Genomic DNA, 22,416 nt, shown 5'->3' on the forward strand with positions numbered 1-22,416 from the left:
TTTGCAGGGGGCTGATTCTGTGAGCTGCAGCTGACCACGCCCCCCTGCAGGAGAGGGTAGCGTGCTCTGATCAAGTCAGAAGAGGGGGAGAAAAATAGATCTCCGTCGTTATTCATTTGTTTTAAAGCTCAATTAATAANGCGTTTTTCTTTATCATGGTCAAAAATGGATTTAATAAACTTAAAAAAACGGGATGATTTTAATTTTCTACTTCTCAAAACAAAAAATAAAATCACTAGAAAACAGAAACAAAAAACCCCCCCGTTTTTTCATATTCTGCTACCGGAAGTTGTCTTAAAAAGATTGTAGAAAGACAAAGCAAACATGAGATAATTGGTACATTTATGTCCTTTCAGTTTCCTCGTATTTCATTCTGACCTTTTAGAAGTTCCAATGACTACAAACTGGAAAGCCAAGTGTAGTAGGAAAGTTTTAGATTTCAGACATATAATTATGAACTAATTTAAGATCCACTGTTTCTAGTACTGTAGCTTTTTGAACAGATGTTATTTGTTTGTCCACTATAGATGAACTCCAGGAAAATATGGCACACTGATCCACATTCCTCAGTAGCTGAGTGTGTAGTATGTCCCTGAGTGGGTACTCCACCACGGCAGGTCTCCCTTGTAAAGGCTACAAACAAACCACATGGATATATAAATTTTTCATATACATTAAAAACATGACTGATACAAGCTTTAACCATAACATAAATAGAATAGCATTAAGATGAGAGTTGCCTCAAGGCTATAGTATGTTTGAATGAACTTCTACCTACAAGTGGGGCTGACCACAGAGTCCTGCACGGGTCTGATTTTCAAGACCCGCTCCCGCCGCACCCGCGACGTGCAATACCGAACCCGCCCCGCTACCCGCACATATTGCCAATTAGTTCCGCAACCCGACCCGACCCGTCGGCACAAGATCCGCAACCAGACCCGAACCCGCATATATATGAGACACGGCCTCCTCAGGCAGTTTGTACCGGGGACAGGAGACACCCTCTTGATGAGAAACTGTAAGAAATGATCGGGGAATCCCTCCGGAGTGGAGTGATGAGGACTGGATCTGAATTATGTTTTTGTATTTGGTGGTTTGCGTCCCAGCTGTTGATCAGCTGTGCGCAGCGTCTCCACTAAAGCCTGTGCATCTCAACCCCGACCCACCCCCCCCAGCAACTCTATATCCACCAGTTACAGGAAATGTAACTAATGTGTTGTGTTATATTAGCTGTACAATTTACCACATATGGTTTTCTTAGTTCCCATACCTCCTGTGTTTTACGAGCGACTTATCAAGTCTTGGCAAACGGCATAAAAAGTAGAATCGGAATCAGAATCCTGGAAATTCAAACGATACCCAACCCTACATATAATCCATTGTCTATATGAAAAATATGGATTTAAATCACATTTTTGGCAAATCTTTTTTTTCTCTGTCCGCTTTTGTAATCATTTATGTATGATCTCGCATCTTCAGAAATCAATTAATACAAAACAAGACAAGTTGTTTTTCAGCATTTTTGAAACAGTGCCATTGAGAAATGCAGTCAGTCATACATCCAACAGTAAGTTGTGTATCTACATCAGGGATGGGCAACTTGGATGGTGGTGGGGGCCACATAATTGATGTACTGGCCACCAGGGGGCTGCAGATTCACTTGGAACACACACACAAACAAATGCCATGTATTGTATGTAATTATTAACAAATATACTAAGTCTGACATCTTCATTGACATTTTAGAATCTTTCAGGGAACATCCTCTAATAAGCTCACTAAACAAATATCAGTTCACAGACATTTTATTTTATTTTTACAACTGGCATGCTTGTATTGAACAGGTTATTTAACAGTGGAATACAACTATTGGAAAGCACTGCTGTAGCATGGTACATGGTAGCATGCTACTGCTACTGACCATGCTACAGATATTAGTGCAAAATCTACAGCTCCTGTACCACAACCATCAGCAACAAGTGGAAATGGAGAATTACATGAACTACATGTTGCTAAATCCACCGCGGGGCATAAACAGAAGGGCAACCATGCTCCGGGGTCTTCTTCGCTGCTTTTGGTTTATTTTGTGGCATATGTACTACAGCGTTTCCAGCGGGTCGAGCGGTCTTGTGTGAACGGACACGTTAATTGAGCCGAATGCGTTTGAACGTCAGACTTTTTTGAAAACGAATTACGTGAGTAAACGCAAAGTTCCTGTGTAAATGGGGTCTAAGGCTGGAGCCAAACGAGGACGATAACGCAAACGGACCGAAATCGATATAAAAAAAATATTCCGTCCACACGCAATATAATATTGGGAGGGACACATACCCCCAATATTCAGACACGCTCAAAATGTCCCCCCCAATATATAGCTATAACTGATATACATTTTTTTTAAATGAAATTGCTATTCTATGACTTTTTTATTTTGGCTATTTGTATACTTGAAAACCTCTATTTTCTGTTATTGTGAACTTCACCAAAATGATATATTCTTTTCATATGTAAATTGGTTCCGCCTTTGTTTGTTTATGCATACCTTTTATTTTGTACCCGGGGGGTATATTTCGCTGTATCACGTCCGAGTCCAGCTTCAGTTAGCGTTGATGCTCCATGCAGGTCAGTCATGTTTTAATTTGCCCTCCATCAGTTCTGTTATCTTTTTCTAGTTAGCCCTAAAGTAATATATATTATTTTATTTCGTAATGCTAATGTTAATGAACCCTCCGGTTTAGCTTCTTTGTGTAAATAACTTGTAGTTCTGATGTTAAAACCGAACTTTTCAGGAATAGTAGCTAGGGGAGTGATTAGTCAAATATGTATAAAGAAAAAGTAAATCTGTTTACAGTTCTGTTTCATATGGGTGTTGAGAGATGTATCCATAGATTTAGTGCCTATTTTGCACCAGATTGATGCATTTAGCTTCAACATTTAAAAAAAAAAATCTTCCCAGGGGAGCATGCCCTCGGACCCCCCTACTGAGGTCTACCACCTGCCTATACACCCCCCGTCAAATTGTCCCACCGATATTGAGGACGCTTCCTACACCTATGCCTGAGACACAGTTTCGTGAATATTGTTGTTTTTATGAGGTTTAACAGGTTTTAAAGTGTCCCATGTGTTAGTGAATTTTTATATATTTTCCTTTAGAATAGCAGCAAATTAGTATTCAAATTTTGATTTAATTTTTGGTCCCCCCTAATGTTGACTCCATGGTTACGGCCTTGTTGTACACACATCAGTGGCGGGAGATGCCGTACAGAGGAAGGTACAGACATATCCTTGTTTTGTTACTTAAACTTGTGCAAAATAAAGAAGCAACCTTCCTCTGTACGGCATCTCCCGCCACTGATGTGTGTACAACAAGGCCNATGGAAGGACAGGGACATAATTTGATAGGACAGGGACATCATTGAAGGACAAGGGACAATACATTGAAGGCACAGGGACATACATTGAAGGACAAGGACTATACCGTGTGAAGGACAGGGCTACATGTAAAGGAACAGGTGATCATACATGTGAAGCGCAAAGGACATACATGAAGGACGAAGATTCGTCGTCGACTTACGCTCGAGTCGTCCTTCTGACTAGACGACGTCCTCCGTGTCGTCTCGGACGTCCCTCTGCTACGTCCTGTGTTAACGCGACCGTCCCTCCGAGCCACGTCGAACGAGACGTTTGGGTGCTCTAGCTTCAGCTCAAAAACAACCTAACTGTTCCAACCACTCAGAGGACCGACAGAGAACAGACCTGGGACCGCCTCCCACCTCTTGCGGTGAACTCGGACCTCTCTTCGCGGGTCCCTCTCCCACTCATAGGTGTGTAATATAAAATATAGATTATTCAATCCGACGTGCTATATACGCACAGCCGCCCATACGCGTACGCCTAAAGTGTAGCGTCCTGCACTGTTAGAAAAATTTTTTGCTACGCGCACAAGTACAGCTCCCCATGGGGGTGTACTCCCACCGATATGGTACAACAAAATATCTATATATGGTATCTTCCCCACGGGGGGTGCTTCTCCCACCTCTGATCAGTAATCTTCCCGTGGGGGGTCTCTCCCACTCGAAATGTGTTAATATATATAAAAAAAACTTAACAAATTCAAACAGAGGTGCTCTCACCAAAAAAATACAACGCAAGGCAAAAAACCAACAAATGTATACATACACAAAGGTCACACACAACAACCTCTGAAGTGAAAAAACCAAAAAAACCAAACTCCCGCAAATAGACAATAAACACCAGGAAGAACAAATACAACACAACAAAAGTACCTCAGGCGGGAAGGGGGTCCTACAACACAAACTCAATATGGTAAAAAAAATATAAGACATTACAAACTACACACACAAACAAAAAAATAAATTAAAAAAATACACTCAATAATGATCCCCTAATTTACAATCCATGTAACACACCCTGTGACGTTAAGAAATATGTGTGGTGTCCCCCAGCATCATCCCCCATCCTCCCTCCACTATATTATATGCCATGAGTCATCATACGTTTTGCATCGTACATCAATTAAAGAACATACTCACAGCGCGACGTTGGGGGAGGGTGCACACTCCATCGTATATGTTATTATATTGTATATCCTCCAGGGGGTCCTCTCACAGCTAGCTGAGTAAGTATGTTGGTGTTCTTCATTTAGTGAGTTTGGTTACTAAATCACGTCGATGAGTTTTGTTTTACTACCGTTCCCCTTCTGTATTCAGCATTCACAAACACTTTGGTACCTCATTCAGTAATTACACGACACTACTTTCTTCACCAGCTATATCTTGTACATTCTTGATTAGGGTGTTTCCAAGACAAACCTGAGAACTACAAACACAGTAGTGTGGCGCGACAAGTCTATAGAATTTAAGGAGGTAACAGGGTACGAACAGAACGTAGACAAACGCGATCCTAGGGAATCTCTTTGATTCAGTAAGAACTCACTTGCGTCGAAGTTTGAAATACCAGGGAAGAGACGAGAGGGGAGGTAGATCTATCTGGCCCGAGACGTCCCTACTACCGCTTCCTATATTCACGACACTCGTCCACCGCCGACCACCTTATTTAATTAAAAACCCATCCATCCGATACCTTTACCACTGTTATTGATTATGATCCTAATTTTTAGTCCTCCGATATATTATGATCTCAACACACACACACACACACACACACATACAGTATGAATGCGGTTGTTATCAGAATAAGTGATAAATGAATCTAACTTCTGTTAGACAGCTATCTACTGAATAAATATTTACTGTGAATGTATGCAAAAATGTATGGCATATAGCTGTCTAACAGAAGTTAAATTCATTTCTCACTTATTCTGACAATGTACTTAACCCCAAATAAAATAACCCAATAAAAAGAGTTGTTAAATAATAGTGAAGTCACGTTGTAATAACAATAACTCATCTTTCTCGAGTTTTCTTTTTGTGCTTTGCCAAAAGCCACTGTGCCAAGTGTCCTACTTGGGTTGTTGTATGTAGTGGCGGACCATCTCGCACATACGCACTGCAGATAGGGCAGGGCGGCAGATCGGGTAGTGACAGTCTCCATTCAAAAACAGCTCAGGTAAAAAAAAAAAACAGTACGAGCACGTTGTTGTGTTTTTTTTTACATTTATTAGAGCACTTGGTAAACCTCCCTATAGAGGTTTATGACACAGTAACAAAGTGTACCTATAATGGTAGACAATAGACATAATGAACATTTTCTCTCCCAAGCCTTGCTCCTGGATCATTCCTCTCTTTACCTTTCTCCTTCCAGCTTTCCTTCTTCCTCTATGTGTCCATGTTAGATGCCTTTCTCCATGACGTGTTAGCATACAGTTCACTGAGGTGAGTCATTGGAGACAAACTTTTCTCAGCGTGCTTATAGAGTCAGAGAAGTCTCTGGAGTTTGTTACATGTTGTTCAAAACATGTCCTTTACTCTTTTTCTTCCCCCTCAGGCTGTCATTCCTTAACTTACATGTATCTTATTATTCACATGTCCTGTTCTCGTGCCTCTTCCAAACTCTTCGTCGTTTTCTCTCTTCAGCTCAAATCACATAAACAAGATGTAATTAACACCCAAACTCGATGCCAATTATGAGTGGAATTTTATTTTTATATTTTAGCAAGCCCCTTTTGTGTCAAACTCTCCGTTTCTCACTTCCTCTCTCTTCCTCCTTGGTGTCTTCCTTTCACCACCTCCTTTCTCTTCCCATTTCATCTCACTTCCCAACCCCCAATTCTACTCCAGCATCCTTAGGTGCCTCTTCATTTCCTACCCCACTCAATCATGCCTCTTTGAAAGTGACAGGGGAAGAGGACTGAAATCATTTCAACTTATGCGCTGTGACATAATAAAAAAATAATCCAGAGGTCACCTGAGAAATGCTTTCGTTAAAAGGATTTACTGTAATTATGTTACACCTGCCATTCCTTTGCACACAGCTGGTTGTTGCTATAGAAACGTGCCATCTAGCAGCAGAACACATAGTTGCTATAGGGACAATACATCACGTGCCTTCTCCTATAGATGATATAGATAACATCACGATGTAAAGAGGTAAAAATCTTCTCAGAAAAGCACATTTAAAAAATGTGTTCGAGTTTAAATAACTCCAGTTACAAAATAGATTCTCCCTGAGGGATGACATGTACTGTATATTAAATTGTTTCTGTAGTTTTCTTGCCTTGCTGTGAGTGTGCAAAGACAAACAGCAGGAATAATTTAGCCAAGTAGTTTCAGTATTAGGGTTATCATTAGGAGGCTAATTCACGATTCATTAAGCACTAATTTAGGAAACCGATTATTAAGGCGATGAAGTGGAAAATGGCGTGCATAATTCAAACGTTGTATGTGACAGGAGGTGGACACATTAATATTCACACAGCCTGTGAATTCACACCAAAAATGCTGCAGAATACATGGCTAATTTCACTCTTAAGACACACTGAAGGATTTCTTCTAATGCATATTCTGTATGCAAAGAAGAGGTTTCCATGCACAGCCCCACTGATTGGACGCTTGGTGTTGAGGATGGTAACTGAATATGAATGTGTGGTTTCATGTGGTCACCGCTCACTCTCCACAGCGTTGTGTCGGGGCCCAAGTGGTTTCTCATTAGGCCGCCGTTGTGTCTGTTTCAGCAGCGTTTCACTCCTTCCTTGTTAAAATGACAGATGCACTTGGCTTGTTTTCCACTTCTGTCTTGTCATCACTGGCAGCAAAAGCACTATCCTTTATTGTCAGGCCTTTCAATTCACTCTACTTTGTCCGCTTTGAAGTTACAACTTTTTGTCCATTTTAGCTTTTTGTACAAGCTTTCAGTTTCATGTCATGACTCAGTGTGGTACCCAGTTACTTACTAAAAAAGTACTTTAACATCCCTTTTCATCTCCATCTTTGTCGACCCTCCATTTCTACTGCTGGTCTGTTTTATCTCCTTTACTCTATCCTTCCCCTGTACTCCCATCCATCAATTTTTTGTGTCTGTTAACGGAAGAAATCTCCACCCCTGCTCTTAATACATTGTGTGGGATTTGACGCTCACCAAGGAGCGAGAGGAATCGAGAGCGGGAGAGAGTCAGAGGGAGTGCAGAAAAAACCCGAGAAGCGAGGCTTGTTGTGTTTGTCCTTGTGTGATTCACCATCTGCGGTGAAACACTTTTCTACAGCAGTGTTACCAATGCGAAGATTGACATACATGAAGATGTGAGAAGGAGGATAGAGTGTAGAGGACGTCTTGTCCTTTGTGTGATTCACGGTTACTTTGATTACTGAATATCTTTTTCTCACTCTGAATCTTTATTGCCTTGATGTATGAGGAAGTAAAGAAAAGGAAGGGAATTAGAAAGAGGATAGTGACCAAATAGGGGTCATTTCGAATTAGAGACGGATTAAAATGGATCTGAGGGGACAGAAGATTGGGGGGGGAGGAATACAAACAGAGAGACATGGAGTGGAGGTAAAGAAAATTATTCAGGGTCACAACCAGAATGCATTAGCACACACACTGAGGGATGAGAATGGATGAGATGATCAGATAGTGTGTTCTTGGAGAAAGAAAGGGACAGAGAGAGACGTGGAAGCAAGGACAAAGAGGGGGAAATTAAAAAAAATTGAAAAACGAAGGTCGTGGGTTTTTATCCTATTATGGACGCGGTTATCCACACAAAAATGCACACGACACAGAAAACCAATATTAAAACCGGAGAAACATTGAAGCAATCCTTAAAAATGAATGATAATAACCAACAATATTCCAGTTGTATTGAAAATAATACGTCACTAATGGCCACGATTGCTCTTATTTAGTGTTTAGGGTGCGCTACCTGTGATAATAATAGACAATGGCAAAAGCCTTCAACGTACTATGGAGTGGGATTTACTGTTCTGCAAGAGTTAAGAAACTTTTGGTAGCTCCACCTCGAGTTGACTTTCTTATTTCTCAGGAAATTATAAAAATAATTTGGGAAATTGAAGAGAGTTATGGTCATAAAACTATGTCTTTAGCTTACTAAGTAAAATGTGGAAATGATCTAAATATGTTTAACACGTTCTTGGTGGCGATTCAAACAATCTTACAAGTTTTCACTGCTGCTCACTGGTGATTTTACTTGTTGATACGTAAAACCTCTGTTGGGGATCAATGTGGTCACATGTAGTTTTACATTTTTTACCCAAAATGTTAAAGTTAAAGAAATGAAGAAGCAACAATAAAAAAAGCCAAATAATCTGCAGCGATGAAGTCATTCTACCCAGATCTGAAGAAGTATTCTTTTAAAATTGCCATCCACCACCGGTATTCAACATTACATATAGTGGTTTAATCCTCTTAGAGCTAAACAGGACAATGCTAATGTTCATGTAAACCCAGATTAACAGGAATTTAAAAACAAATGAAGACTCCTGGAATAATAACTATTAATAGACATCCAAGCAGCTGGTGAGCAGAGGGAATATGATTCGTTTTAATATTATGGCATGAATGCTGCACTGTAATTCCAATTTTATAACTGCAACACCAACGTAAATAGCGACAATAATGCCAAGAAAGAAAATGTAATTTGCATTTAACAGTCCAAGAATAAAAAAACACAAGCCAAGTGTGTTCCTCTCCCTGTCTGTTTGAGTTCTATTATTATACCTCTTATCCTGTTTACTTAATTTCTCTCTCATAAACACAGGAAGTATGCAGCAAACAAAAATCATGCAGGGGTAACTGTATGACAACACACAGTATACACACACACACACACACACACACACACACACACACACACACACACACACACACACACACACACACACACACACACACACACACACACACACACACACACAGACACACGGATCCCCCTGCCGATGTTGTCCTTAAGGCTGACAGCTAATAACAAAAATCCCACCAGATGCAGAAGATTGCAATTGGTGTGTGTGTGTATGTTTGTGTGCATACATCTGTAACACTACTAAAACTGTAAATGGAATTTCACGAACTCGTAAAGACGCTGACACAAGTCTGACACACTTTGCCTAAAAAGGTGTGTAAATAATAAACTGTCATCTGCAGCTTTTCAAAAGTCACTGTTGTATGAGACAAGCCTGCAACTCTATTTGTTTAAAAGAAGACAAAAAGCTGCTCAGTTGTGAGACATGCTGCACTCCGAATATAGAGTGTCTTAAACCTCCTATATTCAAAGCATCTGGGAGACTTTGGCTGTGTGGAAATACATATGTGCATCCCTTGAGCGGTTTTAAATATGGTTGCAGATAGTATTTTTATTTAATGCTAATATATCTGCATAATGAAACTATATCAAACGGTTGTAAAAACCATTCTTTCACATATTTATTTTTGAGTGTTTGTTAAATGACTAGTTTTCTTCCGATGTGTTTCTACAGGTTAAGAATGGCAGCAGCAGGTGTGCTAACTGGATTGGCTAAGCTAAAACGGCAAGACTCCGCCCGCTCTCATAACCGGAACTTACATGCAACGCCAGGCCAAGGAAATGCCCCAGAAGCTGCCCCCAGGTAATTGTATTCATTTCCCTCTGCTTATGTTTTGTATAATGGCTGTAATGATGTCATATATTGTCTCCAAAAACTACAAATTCTGTTCTCTTTCCATACGTCTCATTAGAAAGCGGAAACGACGCACTGATGTTGTCATAGTACGCGGCAGGCTACGCCTCTACTCTGCCTCCGGATTTTTCCTCATTCTTGGACTGGTCGTATTATCTGTAGGGATCGCCATGGCGACGCTGGGTTACTGGCCGCACCATAGAAACATTCCCTCGGAAAGGTCGGCAACTGGAAGAGGAGCTAAAACGTCTGCAACAGGGGAAGGAAATGCAGCCAAGATCGCCTTCACAGATGAGGACGTGGCTAATTCCAGCAAGGGTCAAATTGTTCCAGGTAAATGAAATATGGGATGAAAGTCAACCAGGGTTGTTAAGTTACATTGGCATTGAGCATAGACTACACATAAGAAGTAGATCTAGTCACTATGACATCACCCATTGGTTTGAGGACGGTCTTGAGCTTTGAGTTTATAATTCTGGCCATCGCCATCTGGTTCTATGAAACCAGAAGTTACACAAGAGGTTGAAGCCAAGTACAACCAAATGCTGAACAAGATATTTCTCAGGAGACTAAAATGTTACTTTCATTAATTTATTATACAGGTTTAAAAGGAATAAAGTTATAATAGTGAAACACGGACAACACTCAAACCAGGCAACCTGACCAGCCCTGAAGGATATCCAGCTTTATCATCGATTTGACTTATATATACTGTATATATGACTATATATATACAAAATATATATTATAAGGAAGACTTGAAACTGTTGATTGGGACCATTACATAATTTGCAAACTGTGTTAATGTAAAAAAGAGGGCAGTTTTCTATTAGAATTCTATACAATCAGACTTCAGACAATAAGTCAATCCAATGACCAGCCGCTGTTGCCAATAAAGGGATTGCAGGTGTAAGACCATCTTCCACTGAATTTAGTCGTCAGACCTGAAAGTTGAAGCTAGATTCTGAAGGTTGATTTGTCCTAAAAGGAGTCAGTGCTCATCTTTGTGTCTCTTAGTACTTCATTTGTTCTGCTCCATGGCTTATAAATCAACATTCCTCATATGTAATAGCTCATACCTTCAATGTGCTTTGCATGTAGATACGCCCACTAAGCAGATCGCAGGTGCTCTGGCACGGTTCCTGGAACAGCACCGTCACTCTGAGCGGATGAAGATGTTCGGGCCATTCACAATGGGCATTGGGATTTTCATCTTCATCTGTGCTAATGCCATTCTTCATGAAAACAGAGACAGAGAAACTAAGGTAAGACTGAAATCCCGCAAATGCTTGGACATGCATTAGTGTCTACCTGACACTGCCGGAGAAATGTAATACTAGAGTTGCCAGTTGATTTATTTAAGGTCGACATGCCGAAGGCCAAAAGTACTGGGAAACATAAACGCAGAACTGATATTGCCTTCCAAGTTGCGAAACAGTGATTTGTTCCGAAATGGTTTCTTCACAGGTTACGAGGTACAATGTCAAACAGGTGTTTCAATTCAGCAACATGAGTCAATAGAAAATGAAGTTAATATTTCTCCCCGATTTGGTGTTCTCATTTCAGTTCTTCCTGCACTCTCTACAAACTGAGGTGCATGCACAGTGCAGTCATCATCTCTACATAACTCACATGCAAATCATATTTCAGCCAACCTCATTCCCTCTATCTCTGTAATTCTCCTCTGATCATATTTGTTCTACTCTTATGCCCTCTCTCCCCCTTCCTTGATTCCATTAATCCTATCCTTCTGCCTTCCCCTCTTCCAGGTAATACATGAGAGTATTTCAAGGTCACAGACCTCCAACCAACAAATTCAAACTATAAAATGATATAATCAAATATTAAACATATTCTCAGGTAATCCCAAAATAAAGCTTTCTGCTTCTACTTATGACATATTTTCTCTTCTGCACTAGATAATCCACATGAGAGACATGTACTCCACCGTCATTGACATCCATCGCCTCAGGCAGAAAGAGCAGAAGCAACACCATCACAGCAACAGCGCCTTTGGAAGGGAAGTTGGGGATCTTCGAACGTTTGGAGCTGATAACGCAGGACGACTGGGCAGTAACTCCCTCCTGGCGTTCTCCAATCGGTCCGGCGGGTCGGCCGAAGAGGAGGAGGTGCTGCTAGGGGACGAGGAGTCTCACCGACACGGGGGGCAGGCTAAGCTGGATTGTAGCTTTGCGGGGCTTTTGGCACCGCTCTACAAGGATCGCTCTTACCGCGGCCCGGGGCTCGGGAGGGCTCACTCGGATGCGGTACGCCACCAGTGGTCCGTGGATGGAGATGGGGAGAAAGGAGGACACCATGCACGCTCCATTGTCTCCTCCTCTCTCTCTGCATTTAATCTCCCGGTTATAAAACTCAACAACTGTGTAATTGACGAACCGGAGATGGAGGCGATCACTGAGGAAGAGAGAGGAAGAGAGCGGAGGGACGGAGTGAGGTCGAAGCCCCTGAGCTCCATGGAGTCTTTGGTGGTTCCTGTACCATCTGTTGCTAAGGCCTCCAAACCGCCGGGCTTACACCGGAGTAACTCGGCCTCCTCTTCCTCCCACTGTTCCTCCGTCTCCTCTTGCTCCCTCTCCCCCGCCCCCTCCTCTACCTCAGGCTGCTGGCTCTCCCCGGGAGCAGCAAAGAGCGACTTTGGCTCCAACTCCTCCTTGCACATGCTCGGCAGCCACTCCAAATCTCTGGACCTGGAGCGCGGGCCGAGCATGCTCAGCGTTCACCCGGAGCAGCGGAAACACCCCAGCTGGCCCCGCCTCGACCGTAGCAACAGCTGCCGTAGCAACGGGGGCAACCGCCTAAGCAGTAAAGGCTACACACGGCTGGAGGACAGGGAGGACCAAGGCGAGCGGCTGTTAGATGCGGCTGTGAGGCGCGACTACAGCAAGCGGGACAAGCTGCTAATGATATCCAGGTCGCATAATAATCTGAGTTTTGAGCGTGACGACTTTAACAGCAGCTCGCTGAAGAGGGGCAGCTCCGAGACTCGGTTCTGAAGAGGCTGAACTGAAGGTTGCCGGTCTTGTTCTGTAAACGGCTCTCCAGACTGTTTGAGAGTACAGTGCGCTTGTGTCAGGGGGAAACTGATGAGTTCAACAGCTGTACCCGGGAAAGGATAAGCTCAAATGTGGTTTAAAGGACACTTTTTGGAAAGCAAGGGGTGATGGACCATCTTGAAAAATCAAAGGTTCAGGGCTCGGCTGAATGCCTGCTGTGCCAGGTCTAGAGGTGCTGTTCTGTATCTGACCCTGACCTGTGACTTCCCTGGAAAGAGATGCTCCCTACAGGGATCATTACAATGATTTACATAACATTACAATTCTACTTTATAAAAGTGCAGTTCTAAAATTTAATTCAACAGGTTCTCAACCCTGAGACTTCCCTGCTGTTTCATTATAACAGGTTTTGGAAAATGCTTTTCGTTAAGTGTTACAAGTTTTCATTCAAGGACATGCTGAAAGCGCTTCGAGCTGGTTTCTTTCCCAGCAGGTGGCTGTGATGCAAAGATGAATCTTTTATAACAAAGATCTAGGCACAAACTGCAAAATTCGCAGGAGCAGTTTATTATCAGAAAGGATAGAATCAGAGACATAAAAGTTGTTTTAATGATCTTTGCTTGTAGGAAACCTTTGAAAACAAAACTACAAAGAGCGTCATTTGGTTGTATAGACTGATGGCATATTCAAATGATAGTAATTGTGTTAACATTACAAAGACCATGATTGACTGCAGTGACAATGTCCAAAACACATAGATATAGTGGTGAAGTATTTGTTTTAAAGGTGTTTATTGTTTGTTTGCTAGAGATCCACATAGGTCGGACAAAACCAGTTGCTAAAACGTCAATATTGTTCTGCAGTCACAATGTTGCTGCCCTATCCCCGTGAACTTCAGCAAAGTGTAATGTCCGCTACTGAAAACTACAAGTAACAATCTTTATCTTTGGCTGTGCTACAGGCATATTGAGTTTTTTTCATCTATTGACTTCACTCAGGATATGCGTTGTATTATCCATGTGTTGTTCATTTCCGTAGACCTATCCACAAACCTATTCAGTATTAGAGGAAGTCCTAATATGTGAATACTAATAAACTAGAAGACAGCCAAAATGATGATAAATCAGGGCTGTAACTAATGTTTATTTTCAATGATATTCTATGAAATGATGACAAAGAATAATCATATCTTAGGAATTCCAGTTTGATAAATGACTTAGCCTAATGAAGAGAATAGCGATTGGCTCTTTACTTTTGGAAAAAACTATATTTTAGACAGATATCAGTTTAAAAGAGTGTATCAGACTGCCATTGTATTCCAGCAATCAGTAAATCAATGCATTTATCTTGTGCTATCTGTAAATCCGTCAAGCTTTAAAATTAAAGTCCAACCGAGCTTAAGTAACATTTTCTTGTCTGTTACAGAATACATATCCGCTCTTTATCAACAACCCACATCTAGCTTAGTTTCGTAGCTTCCCTAAAAAACATTTAAACGCACATCTTGTCCTTGCTGAAAGGGCAGCCGGACAAAAATTCACTGCTAATAAGTTTGCAGGCAAGAAAGCCTATTAGCTTCTCTGCTTTGGTTGGAATTTAAAATGTGAGCCATACTGTTTTCTGCTACAGCCCCACGTGTTGCTTTTATATTTATTTATTTTCTCTGGGATGATATTAACCATGTGCTAATGATTGCAGTTTGGAATTCAGGAATTCAGCTACTGAGCAACATAGTAATAATGTCTCAGCATATTTTGTTATCAACATGTGTGTCGTCCAGAACTGAATATCTGAAGACATTGCTGTTTCTATTTTCAGTATGTGAGCTTTTATGATGCCTAATACATTTGACCAGATTAGTCCATGTACTTCAAACACTCTCTGTGCTACCTTAAATGCAACACATTTTGAATGATGAAACATCGACATTGATGGAGCCCTTTGGTGTGAAGGAATTTTACCAGAGTATTTCATATACTGGTTCCAAAGCAATTTATTGGTAAATGTTTAAAATAAATTGTATTTTCACTGAAAGGTGTTTTTATGTGTTCAACCAAGACTGATTCCTACGCAAGGATTCACACATAGGAGCTACACTTAGGGGTCAGTTAGAGGCAACAGTATCTAGTAGCTATATGAACACACACACACACACACACACACACACACACACACACACACACACACACACACACACACACACACACACACACACACACACACACACACACACACACACACACACACACACCTAATTCCTTTCTCTTTCTTTCTTCGTCCCCTGCATACAAAATAATAAGCAAAGGTCTGGATGGGTCATCCTGAATTATCATATGCTCCACAGCTGTTTGAACAACACACACACACACACACACACACACACACACACACACACACACACACACACACACACACACACACACACACACACACACACACACACACACAAACTCATACATACATATTCTTCCTCAAATGCAAATATAGAAGCACTAAACAATGGGAGGCTGCCTTCCTCCTTTGTTAAAGAGGGCACATATGATAATGCTAATGCTTCCTGAAGGCAAGAAATATTTTTAGGCAGCAGAGATGGATGATGTCACATCCAGTTACCCTTTAGCAGGTCCACTAAATTAAATATTTGAGGTTGAAAATGTTCTTTCCTTGCTTTGCTTTACATTTTATAAAATATAGGCTGATCTTTTGATCTATAGGCTGATTAAAGTCGCCTTTAGTATTTTACTTTTATGTTGTGAGTGTCTTGTTGCCAGGAAATATGGATACAACATTGCCCTTGTGTCTCTTCAGCAATGAATTCACTATCATAAAAACCCAGATAATTATAACCCTATAGACCTACAAGTTTTTATCGCCCTTTTTCCCCCTGAATGTTTAATCAAAGTCACACTTACCAGGGTGCAGAGGCTCTTGGGATACAAGACTTCCTTTAACTACATTTTTGTTGCTAACTGCCTTTCCTGTTACAACAGATGGCTGAATGATTGAAAAAATGTAATCAAATGTTCCCAATGCTTTCCTGTTGTGCGCCTGGAAATAAATCCAGAGTAGCAAAATGCAAGGGCATTTTTCTCTGTAATCCTTGATGTTTCGACAGGTGGTGATGCATGCACATTTCAGTTTCCTCTTTCCGGAGGACACATAGCAATAGCTCTGCATCATCTGGGGATTTGTTGGCACCTCCTGGGCTGTCACACACTTCAGCTCGCTGAGGGACCGCGAGTCCTTGTTGGAGAGACTAACAGCTTGGCAATATTCTGCAAATTGACACGATGTGCCTGAGGCAACTGATTTAAATGTTCAAATTTGTCCGCTGAAGCAGACCCATCAGTTTTTACGAATCATCTTGAGCTGAATATGTGTACCAAATTTTATGGCAATCTATATATATTTGTTTTAGAGACATTTTACTCCAAATCACAAATGTTGACATCATGGTGCCATTGGAGGGAAAGTCTTGTTAAACAAAGTCATTAGGATTGATTGTGATTTAATTTGAACCCACTGCATCAGTGAAAGCTTTGACATGTGGGCACTGGACAAATATAAGGTAACCACCAATCCTCTAGGCAGCATTATATCGGTACCAAATGTCAATCATCAGATTGAAATTGTCTTCCCCAGAGTCGAGCTTCTGGTTACGCTAAATATAAAACCGATATTTGTGTCCATGTCTTCAGTGGTCACTGATGAGCTTGTGGCTGAAAGACAGGATATGATATATATCGACACACTGCCTGACACATTGTTGGTTTTGGTATTTTTATAGGATTGGTTTGCAATCTGACAAACCCAGGATAAAAGCAGTTCTTGTCGTGTTTCTTCTGGTGGATTTCTCTCCAAAAAACAACTTGACTTCTACGCAGTCTTGAACACCTTGGTAATGTACTGAGCAGGGAAAGCCACCATGGCTGCACACAGAGGCAAGGGTGTCAGATACCAAAAACAGTCAGGCTGCATCACAATCTACAAATAACCTTTCAGTCTGGATTCTGGTTCGAAAGGAACAGAAAACCAAATACTTCAAATCATTGTTTGATGATGAGTTTTGAAATTGATAGTGAAGAAAGGTAAGAGATTGAATGAAACGTCATTGTGGCTCGCACAAAGATCCATACACAAAGAGGCGCCCGAATATAAAAATGAAACATCACTAAGACTACCCAGATCCCATATTGATATCCACATCAATGGAAAGGAATGACTTTGAAAAGCTGAGGCACCGGTGAGCCCGCTCTGGTTATGGGAGGCTTAGAGAGGATTGATTTTTGATACATTCTTTCAGCCCATCGGAAATAACAGTTTTATTTAGTGTGCATTTTTATTTCGCCTGTGTGTTATTTCCTTGTTGTTTTTGCCAGTAATAACAACAGAGGAGATGTGGGCAGTTAACATAATCAGCAAACAAACAGACTAATTACTATGACACATCTGGAAGGTACATTGAATGGTTTGCATATTAGCAGAGGAGAATGGCTGCCACGAGAGCGTACTGCATTAGCACAGCTGCCACGGGTAATATCAACACATCGTGGTTTTGGGATCAGCGGCGCTGAATAAGTGATGGAAGTGAGTCAACCAGACAGAAACATATTGGTTTGTAGAGCGATGAACACTCCATTATTCATATTTTCTGATAAGGAAGGAAGGAACAGTTAATGTTTATTTTATGGTACCGGATTTCTTATTACTTTCAACACTGTACTGACAGGAAACTGCCTTACAAATTGGCAGTACTTATTGAAAATTAAATAAGACTCTGTTGAAGAGGAAGTTATTTTTAGTGCTTTTATCAATCACTGCTACACTGCTAGTCTCTCGTGTCAAAGGTCACTTCCTTCCCATACTTAACCACAGGTTCAGCTGACTTAATGCATCCGCATCCGTCGTTGCTATTAAAATCGCCTCACTGCCATGTTATCTTTATGTCATATTGACCCCAGTCTTTCCTTGTTCCCTAGCGTTGAATGCTGGGTAATTAAGCAGAAAACTGAGTCTCCCTGCAGTGTGTGTAACTGGAGCAGCGCTGTGGCGATATCTCCAGTGTGTGTGTTGGTGCGTCTATCCATTTGTTGTGCTCTTGCCATGAGGCAGCAGTGAGCGCCAGCCTAGTTGCCATAGCAGCCGAGATGTGCTCTGGACCCCTGCCTGAAGAGTAAACTCACTAACACGTATACACACGCACAAATTGAGCTTTTGAAAGTGATATAACCTGTAACAGCTGGGCGTTCAATGGAGGCAAACAGAAATAATCAAAACAGTAGCATAGAGCTGTTATTATGGACTTAATCCAATTGGCTGCTGCTCTCACAGTGATAATGGACAGATCAGGTAAGGTCAACACAATTTATATAACGCAATTGACCTTTATCTTTCCAAGCTCTGCCGGTGGGGAGTAAAAACGATGTGGCGTACTATATTTATCTTTTCTGTTATGTTCTAAATAAAGGCAGAGAAGAGGCCACTTGCTTCCATACATATGCCATCAGTCTTAAGAGGAATGGTTCTGAAAAAGCTTCAGTAGTAAAGAAGGATACACGGCCAACTGAAGTAATAATTTATAGGGAACTGTTAGCCTGGAGCTTCCTTCGACTTGAAGTAACCAGATGCTGGGAGGAAGATGTAATTTGAGATAGCATTCTGCGAAAAAATATAAATCCAAGCTTTCAAGTTCTAAAGCTTTGTCCTTTCCTGTTTTATCTTCAAAGCCTTTTAGTGTCCACACTCATTACATCGTTTTGGTTTTATCTGCAGTATTTTAACAACTTTACAACTGAGGGGTGGGATTTATGGTGCAGAACTCCTGACCTTCGTCATTTCGAAATCATTTAACAGAAGGTATTAAACACTGGAGTTAATAGAGCGCTCTATTGATTCAGCAGAGCACTCACAAATATTATTGTACTTGAAAGGGAGTTTTCACAAATACAAAGCGGGACCTGAACAGTGTTTTTTTCAGTCCACACACACTGTGTTGAAAAATGGCACCTACATTGCCCATAATGCAACTGTACATCTGAAAGTTCTGTAAAAGATTCAGGGGTATTATGTCTTCGTGTATAATATTGCCTAGAGCCTCAAGCAGAGATGAGCAGCAGGGTTCAGAAGTCTTTTTAACTTACCTATACACTTTGTGGACTTTACTTGAACTGCCGTTAGGACCAAGTATTATGATCACACACACACACACACACACACACACACACACACACACACACACACACACACACACACACACACAGTGCCTCTAAATGTTAACAGAGGGGTCCTTATATTGAAATCAGCAATGCCTTTAGCTTCCTGAGACATTCGCCTCACATGTTTGTTCAATTATAATTAAGCAGCATTTATTAACAATAAAATCTACAGGGGAAATAAACTGCATTCATCCCAAGTGTTTACAATGGGATGTAATCATGAAAAGTAAACAAAAAACAACTGGTCTGGTAATTTAAATCTACATCAGAGGTGCAGCAAAGCAGAAACAGATGTGGAACAAAAAGCTAAATATAAAACATATAGGGAACATGTAGATCAGGGATGGGCAAATGGCGGCCCTCAGATTAATTTATAAACGTAATTAATTAAAAAAATATATATATATATATTTTGTTTTACTTGTAGTACTGATCCCGTCCACTAGACTGCTAGTTACGTCGCGAGCTGCGTACATAATTTCGTTCGGCAGCCAAATACCGCAAAAATAATCTGTGACGCGTTTGTGTGTATTGGGAAACACTCACAAGAAACACCGGCTGTTGTTATGCCTGCTGTGACGTTAAGTTACCGCGTGTAATTATGCCTTTGCAAGCTTAAAAGTTGTATTTATCATCTGAATTTGGCAAAACAAGTTTAATATTCTAAAAACCAAGACTTTCGGACACACACGCTTTCACCCTTCTTATTATACTGAACAACTCTAATCCCTTCGTTGTCCCCCACTAGTATCCTCCTTCCTCTTCTCTGCAAGGACATGATAGTAGACACTGGCTCCAACATGAGCTGAGAGCAAAGAGGCAGACGGTGTTAATATCGCAAACGCTCTTCAGTGAGTGCTATTCAGACATGGAGAGTGGAGAGAGCAGAGATACATGTTAATGAGAACCTTTATGAGTTCACATTGGTACAAAAGATAAAGCTGTCACAGTAATGCCGTCTCGGTTATTTGTTCACATTAGTGCTTTCGGTTGCTTGTATGCTGTTGCTGTGTGTTTGTTTTGGCGAATGATATCATCAATCAAACTTAAGAAAACCCATATAAACCTGCTTTTCCAATGTGGATATCTTATATGGATAATAAGTGTTTCAAGGAGTTTTCTGTTTTGCACTTCCATAATGTATAAATGGGAATTATCCAAATCTATGTGAAGAATCTTAGTCTGTAGTATTAGTTTAGCCACAATCCACATTCTACATTTCCCATAATGCAATACAATAGCATCTTAAGTAAGACCTTCCTCGCATGGTTACAAATGTGAAGTTTTCTAAACCCTGATGACATCATTCTCGTTGTTTTTTAAGTCTTGATAGCTCCACCAGCTCCACATGATACATTATACAACTCTCTAGCACAGGCAGACAACAAAGCTTGATGACAAAAATGTTTTACTTTGTATATTAAATCAGTGGAAGTGCCCCTTTTATCTGGGCACAGTATTTTTCTTGCTATTTTGCATTATTCGATAGCATTGCAGTTCTACGGTATGTGTCTTAAACCCTTCAGGGTGCCTCGTTCAGGCTTATTTTCAAAGGCAAATTTGACATTTCATAAATTGTGACTTGAGATGACCAGGGTGGAACAGCTAGCCTGGCCTTTTCTGGAACACAATGTGCCTACCAGTACCTCTAAAGTTTCAAAGAAAACATGTTGTATATTGTTTGGTTGAAAGGTCACTTGATTGAGTAAAAATCTTCACAAAACTCTTTACGCAAAAACCTAAAAAATATATGTACTTCCGAAATAGCAGTATTTGGTTCTTGGCATAGGGCGCAAAGAGTCTGCAAGCTCTTCATACCTAATTTGTAAACTGAGATCATATCTCAATGCAGGCATATTCTATTTAAGAGAAAGCTTATTTAGAGAGCAGATCATGGATGAGTAAATGGAGAGGCTCACAAACTACGAGGCCTTTCAGCCGATCCAGAGGGGACCACAGATTTATGAGTCAGCACATATATCGGCTTTCTTATTATAAACACATGAAACACATTTTGATCATCCAACAACCTTTTTTTTTAGGATTTTTGAGCTAGACATAAATGTTTGGATAGAATGAGGTGCCGTCTACATATTTAAGCATTTCTCTCAGAAGTTTGTTTAAAAAAATTCCAGTTTGAATTAAGCAAACATGAGTACAAATGTAAAATGAGCGCAGAGAAAAATTGCAAGTAATCTGCTTTGATCAGATGTTGTAATGTTTGCAAGCTATAAAAGGGCAGGAGGAGCAGAGACCGGAAGAGAGACTCATGGGAAATTAAGACATTCTGGAGGTTCGTGGATGGATGCATTGATGGGTGGAGAGAAGACGAGCGCGGGTAGATTGACAGAGAGGTCACACAACTAACTGTTTGTGTGTTTTCTGCTTTGTGCGCGTGTTTGTGGTGTCCGAGCGGGACCTGTCGGGCTCTTAAGAGTCAGCAAACTAAAAGCTTTCTCACACACACACACACACACACACACACACACACACACACACACACACACACACACACACACACACACACACACACCTTTATGTATGCATGTCCTCACTACATACAATATGCTACAGACTGTGGAGTGCAGCACACACACAAACACATACTCTCTGATGTACTAGTTGCTGCGGGAAGATGTTTGGTCTCTGTCCTCATTAATAAACAAAAGTGCATGGATGAATGATCTAATCAGAGTGTGTGTGTTTGTGTAAATGTGATCGAGAGTTCAAAATAAAATGTCTGTATAATTTAGTGCCTTTTCGTACATCCTATTAAAAGTGTGTATTACTATAATATTTCACACACCCGTACACATATGGATTTAAATGTGGTCTGTGTGTGTTAGAACACATATTCTGTATCTCTATTATGCTCAAGCACAACTCTGTGTGTGTGTGTGTGTGTGTGTGTGTGTGTCCATCTGTGTGTCTGTGCGTTAAAACGCCCCCTCCTGTATTGCCTGTCTCTGCAGGCATCATCTGCCTACTCAACCAATCAAGAGGAAGCATCCCACATCCTTCTTAACGAGCCAATTAAATTAGTGCTGGTGAAAGGAGCAACCTCAGGGCACTTACCCTCCCCCTACTGCTTCTCTCTTC

The 22,416-nt window shown here is 40.9% G+C and overlaps 2 protein-coding genes across 4 annotated transcripts in view; both read left to right on the top strand.

The window, feature by feature from the left end:
- The window catches only part of gtpbp3 (GTP binding protein 3, mitochondrial), a 633,967-nt gene that overhangs the window by 413,237 nt on the left and 198,314 nt on the right, over positions 1-22,416 (top strand). The gene's annotated exons all lie outside the window — the stretch shown is intronic.
- On the top strand, positions 9,913-15,093 carry tmem200a (transmembrane protein 200A). Its single transcript, XM_010795178.1, has 4 exons — positions 9,913-10,037; positions 10,147-10,421; positions 11,190-11,353; positions 12,008-15,093. Exons 1-4 carry the CDS (start codon positions 9,916-9,918, stop codon positions 13,100-13,102), a joined length of 1,656 nt encoding a protein of 551 aa, XP_010793480.1. The 5' UTR covers positions 9,913-9,915; the 3' UTR covers positions 13,103-15,093.

The sequence above is a fragment of the Notothenia coriiceps genome, unplaced genomic scaffold, assembly GCF_000735185.1.
Source record: "Notothenia coriiceps isolate Sejong01 unplaced genomic scaffold, NC01 NC01_scaffold00037246, whole genome shotgun sequence".
Lineage (NCBI taxonomy): Eukaryota > Metazoa > Chordata > Actinopteri > Perciformes > Nototheniidae > Notothenia > Notothenia coriiceps.

Excerpts from the sequence above, each read along its gene's own strand:
- tmem200a (XM_010795178.1), top strand. The coding sequence starts at position 9,916 with ATGGCAGCAGCAGGTGTGCTAACTGGATTGGCTAAGCTAAAACGGCAA. Across the intron at positions 10,038-10,146 it reads GCCCCAGAAGCTGCCCCCAG|AAAGCGGAAACGACGCACTG; the intron begins GTAATTGTATTC and ends ACGTCTCATTAG. Across the intron at positions 11,354-12,007 it reads ACAGAGACAGAGAAACTAAG|ATAATCCACATGAGAGACAT; the intron begins GTAAGACTGAAA and ends CTTCTGCACTAG.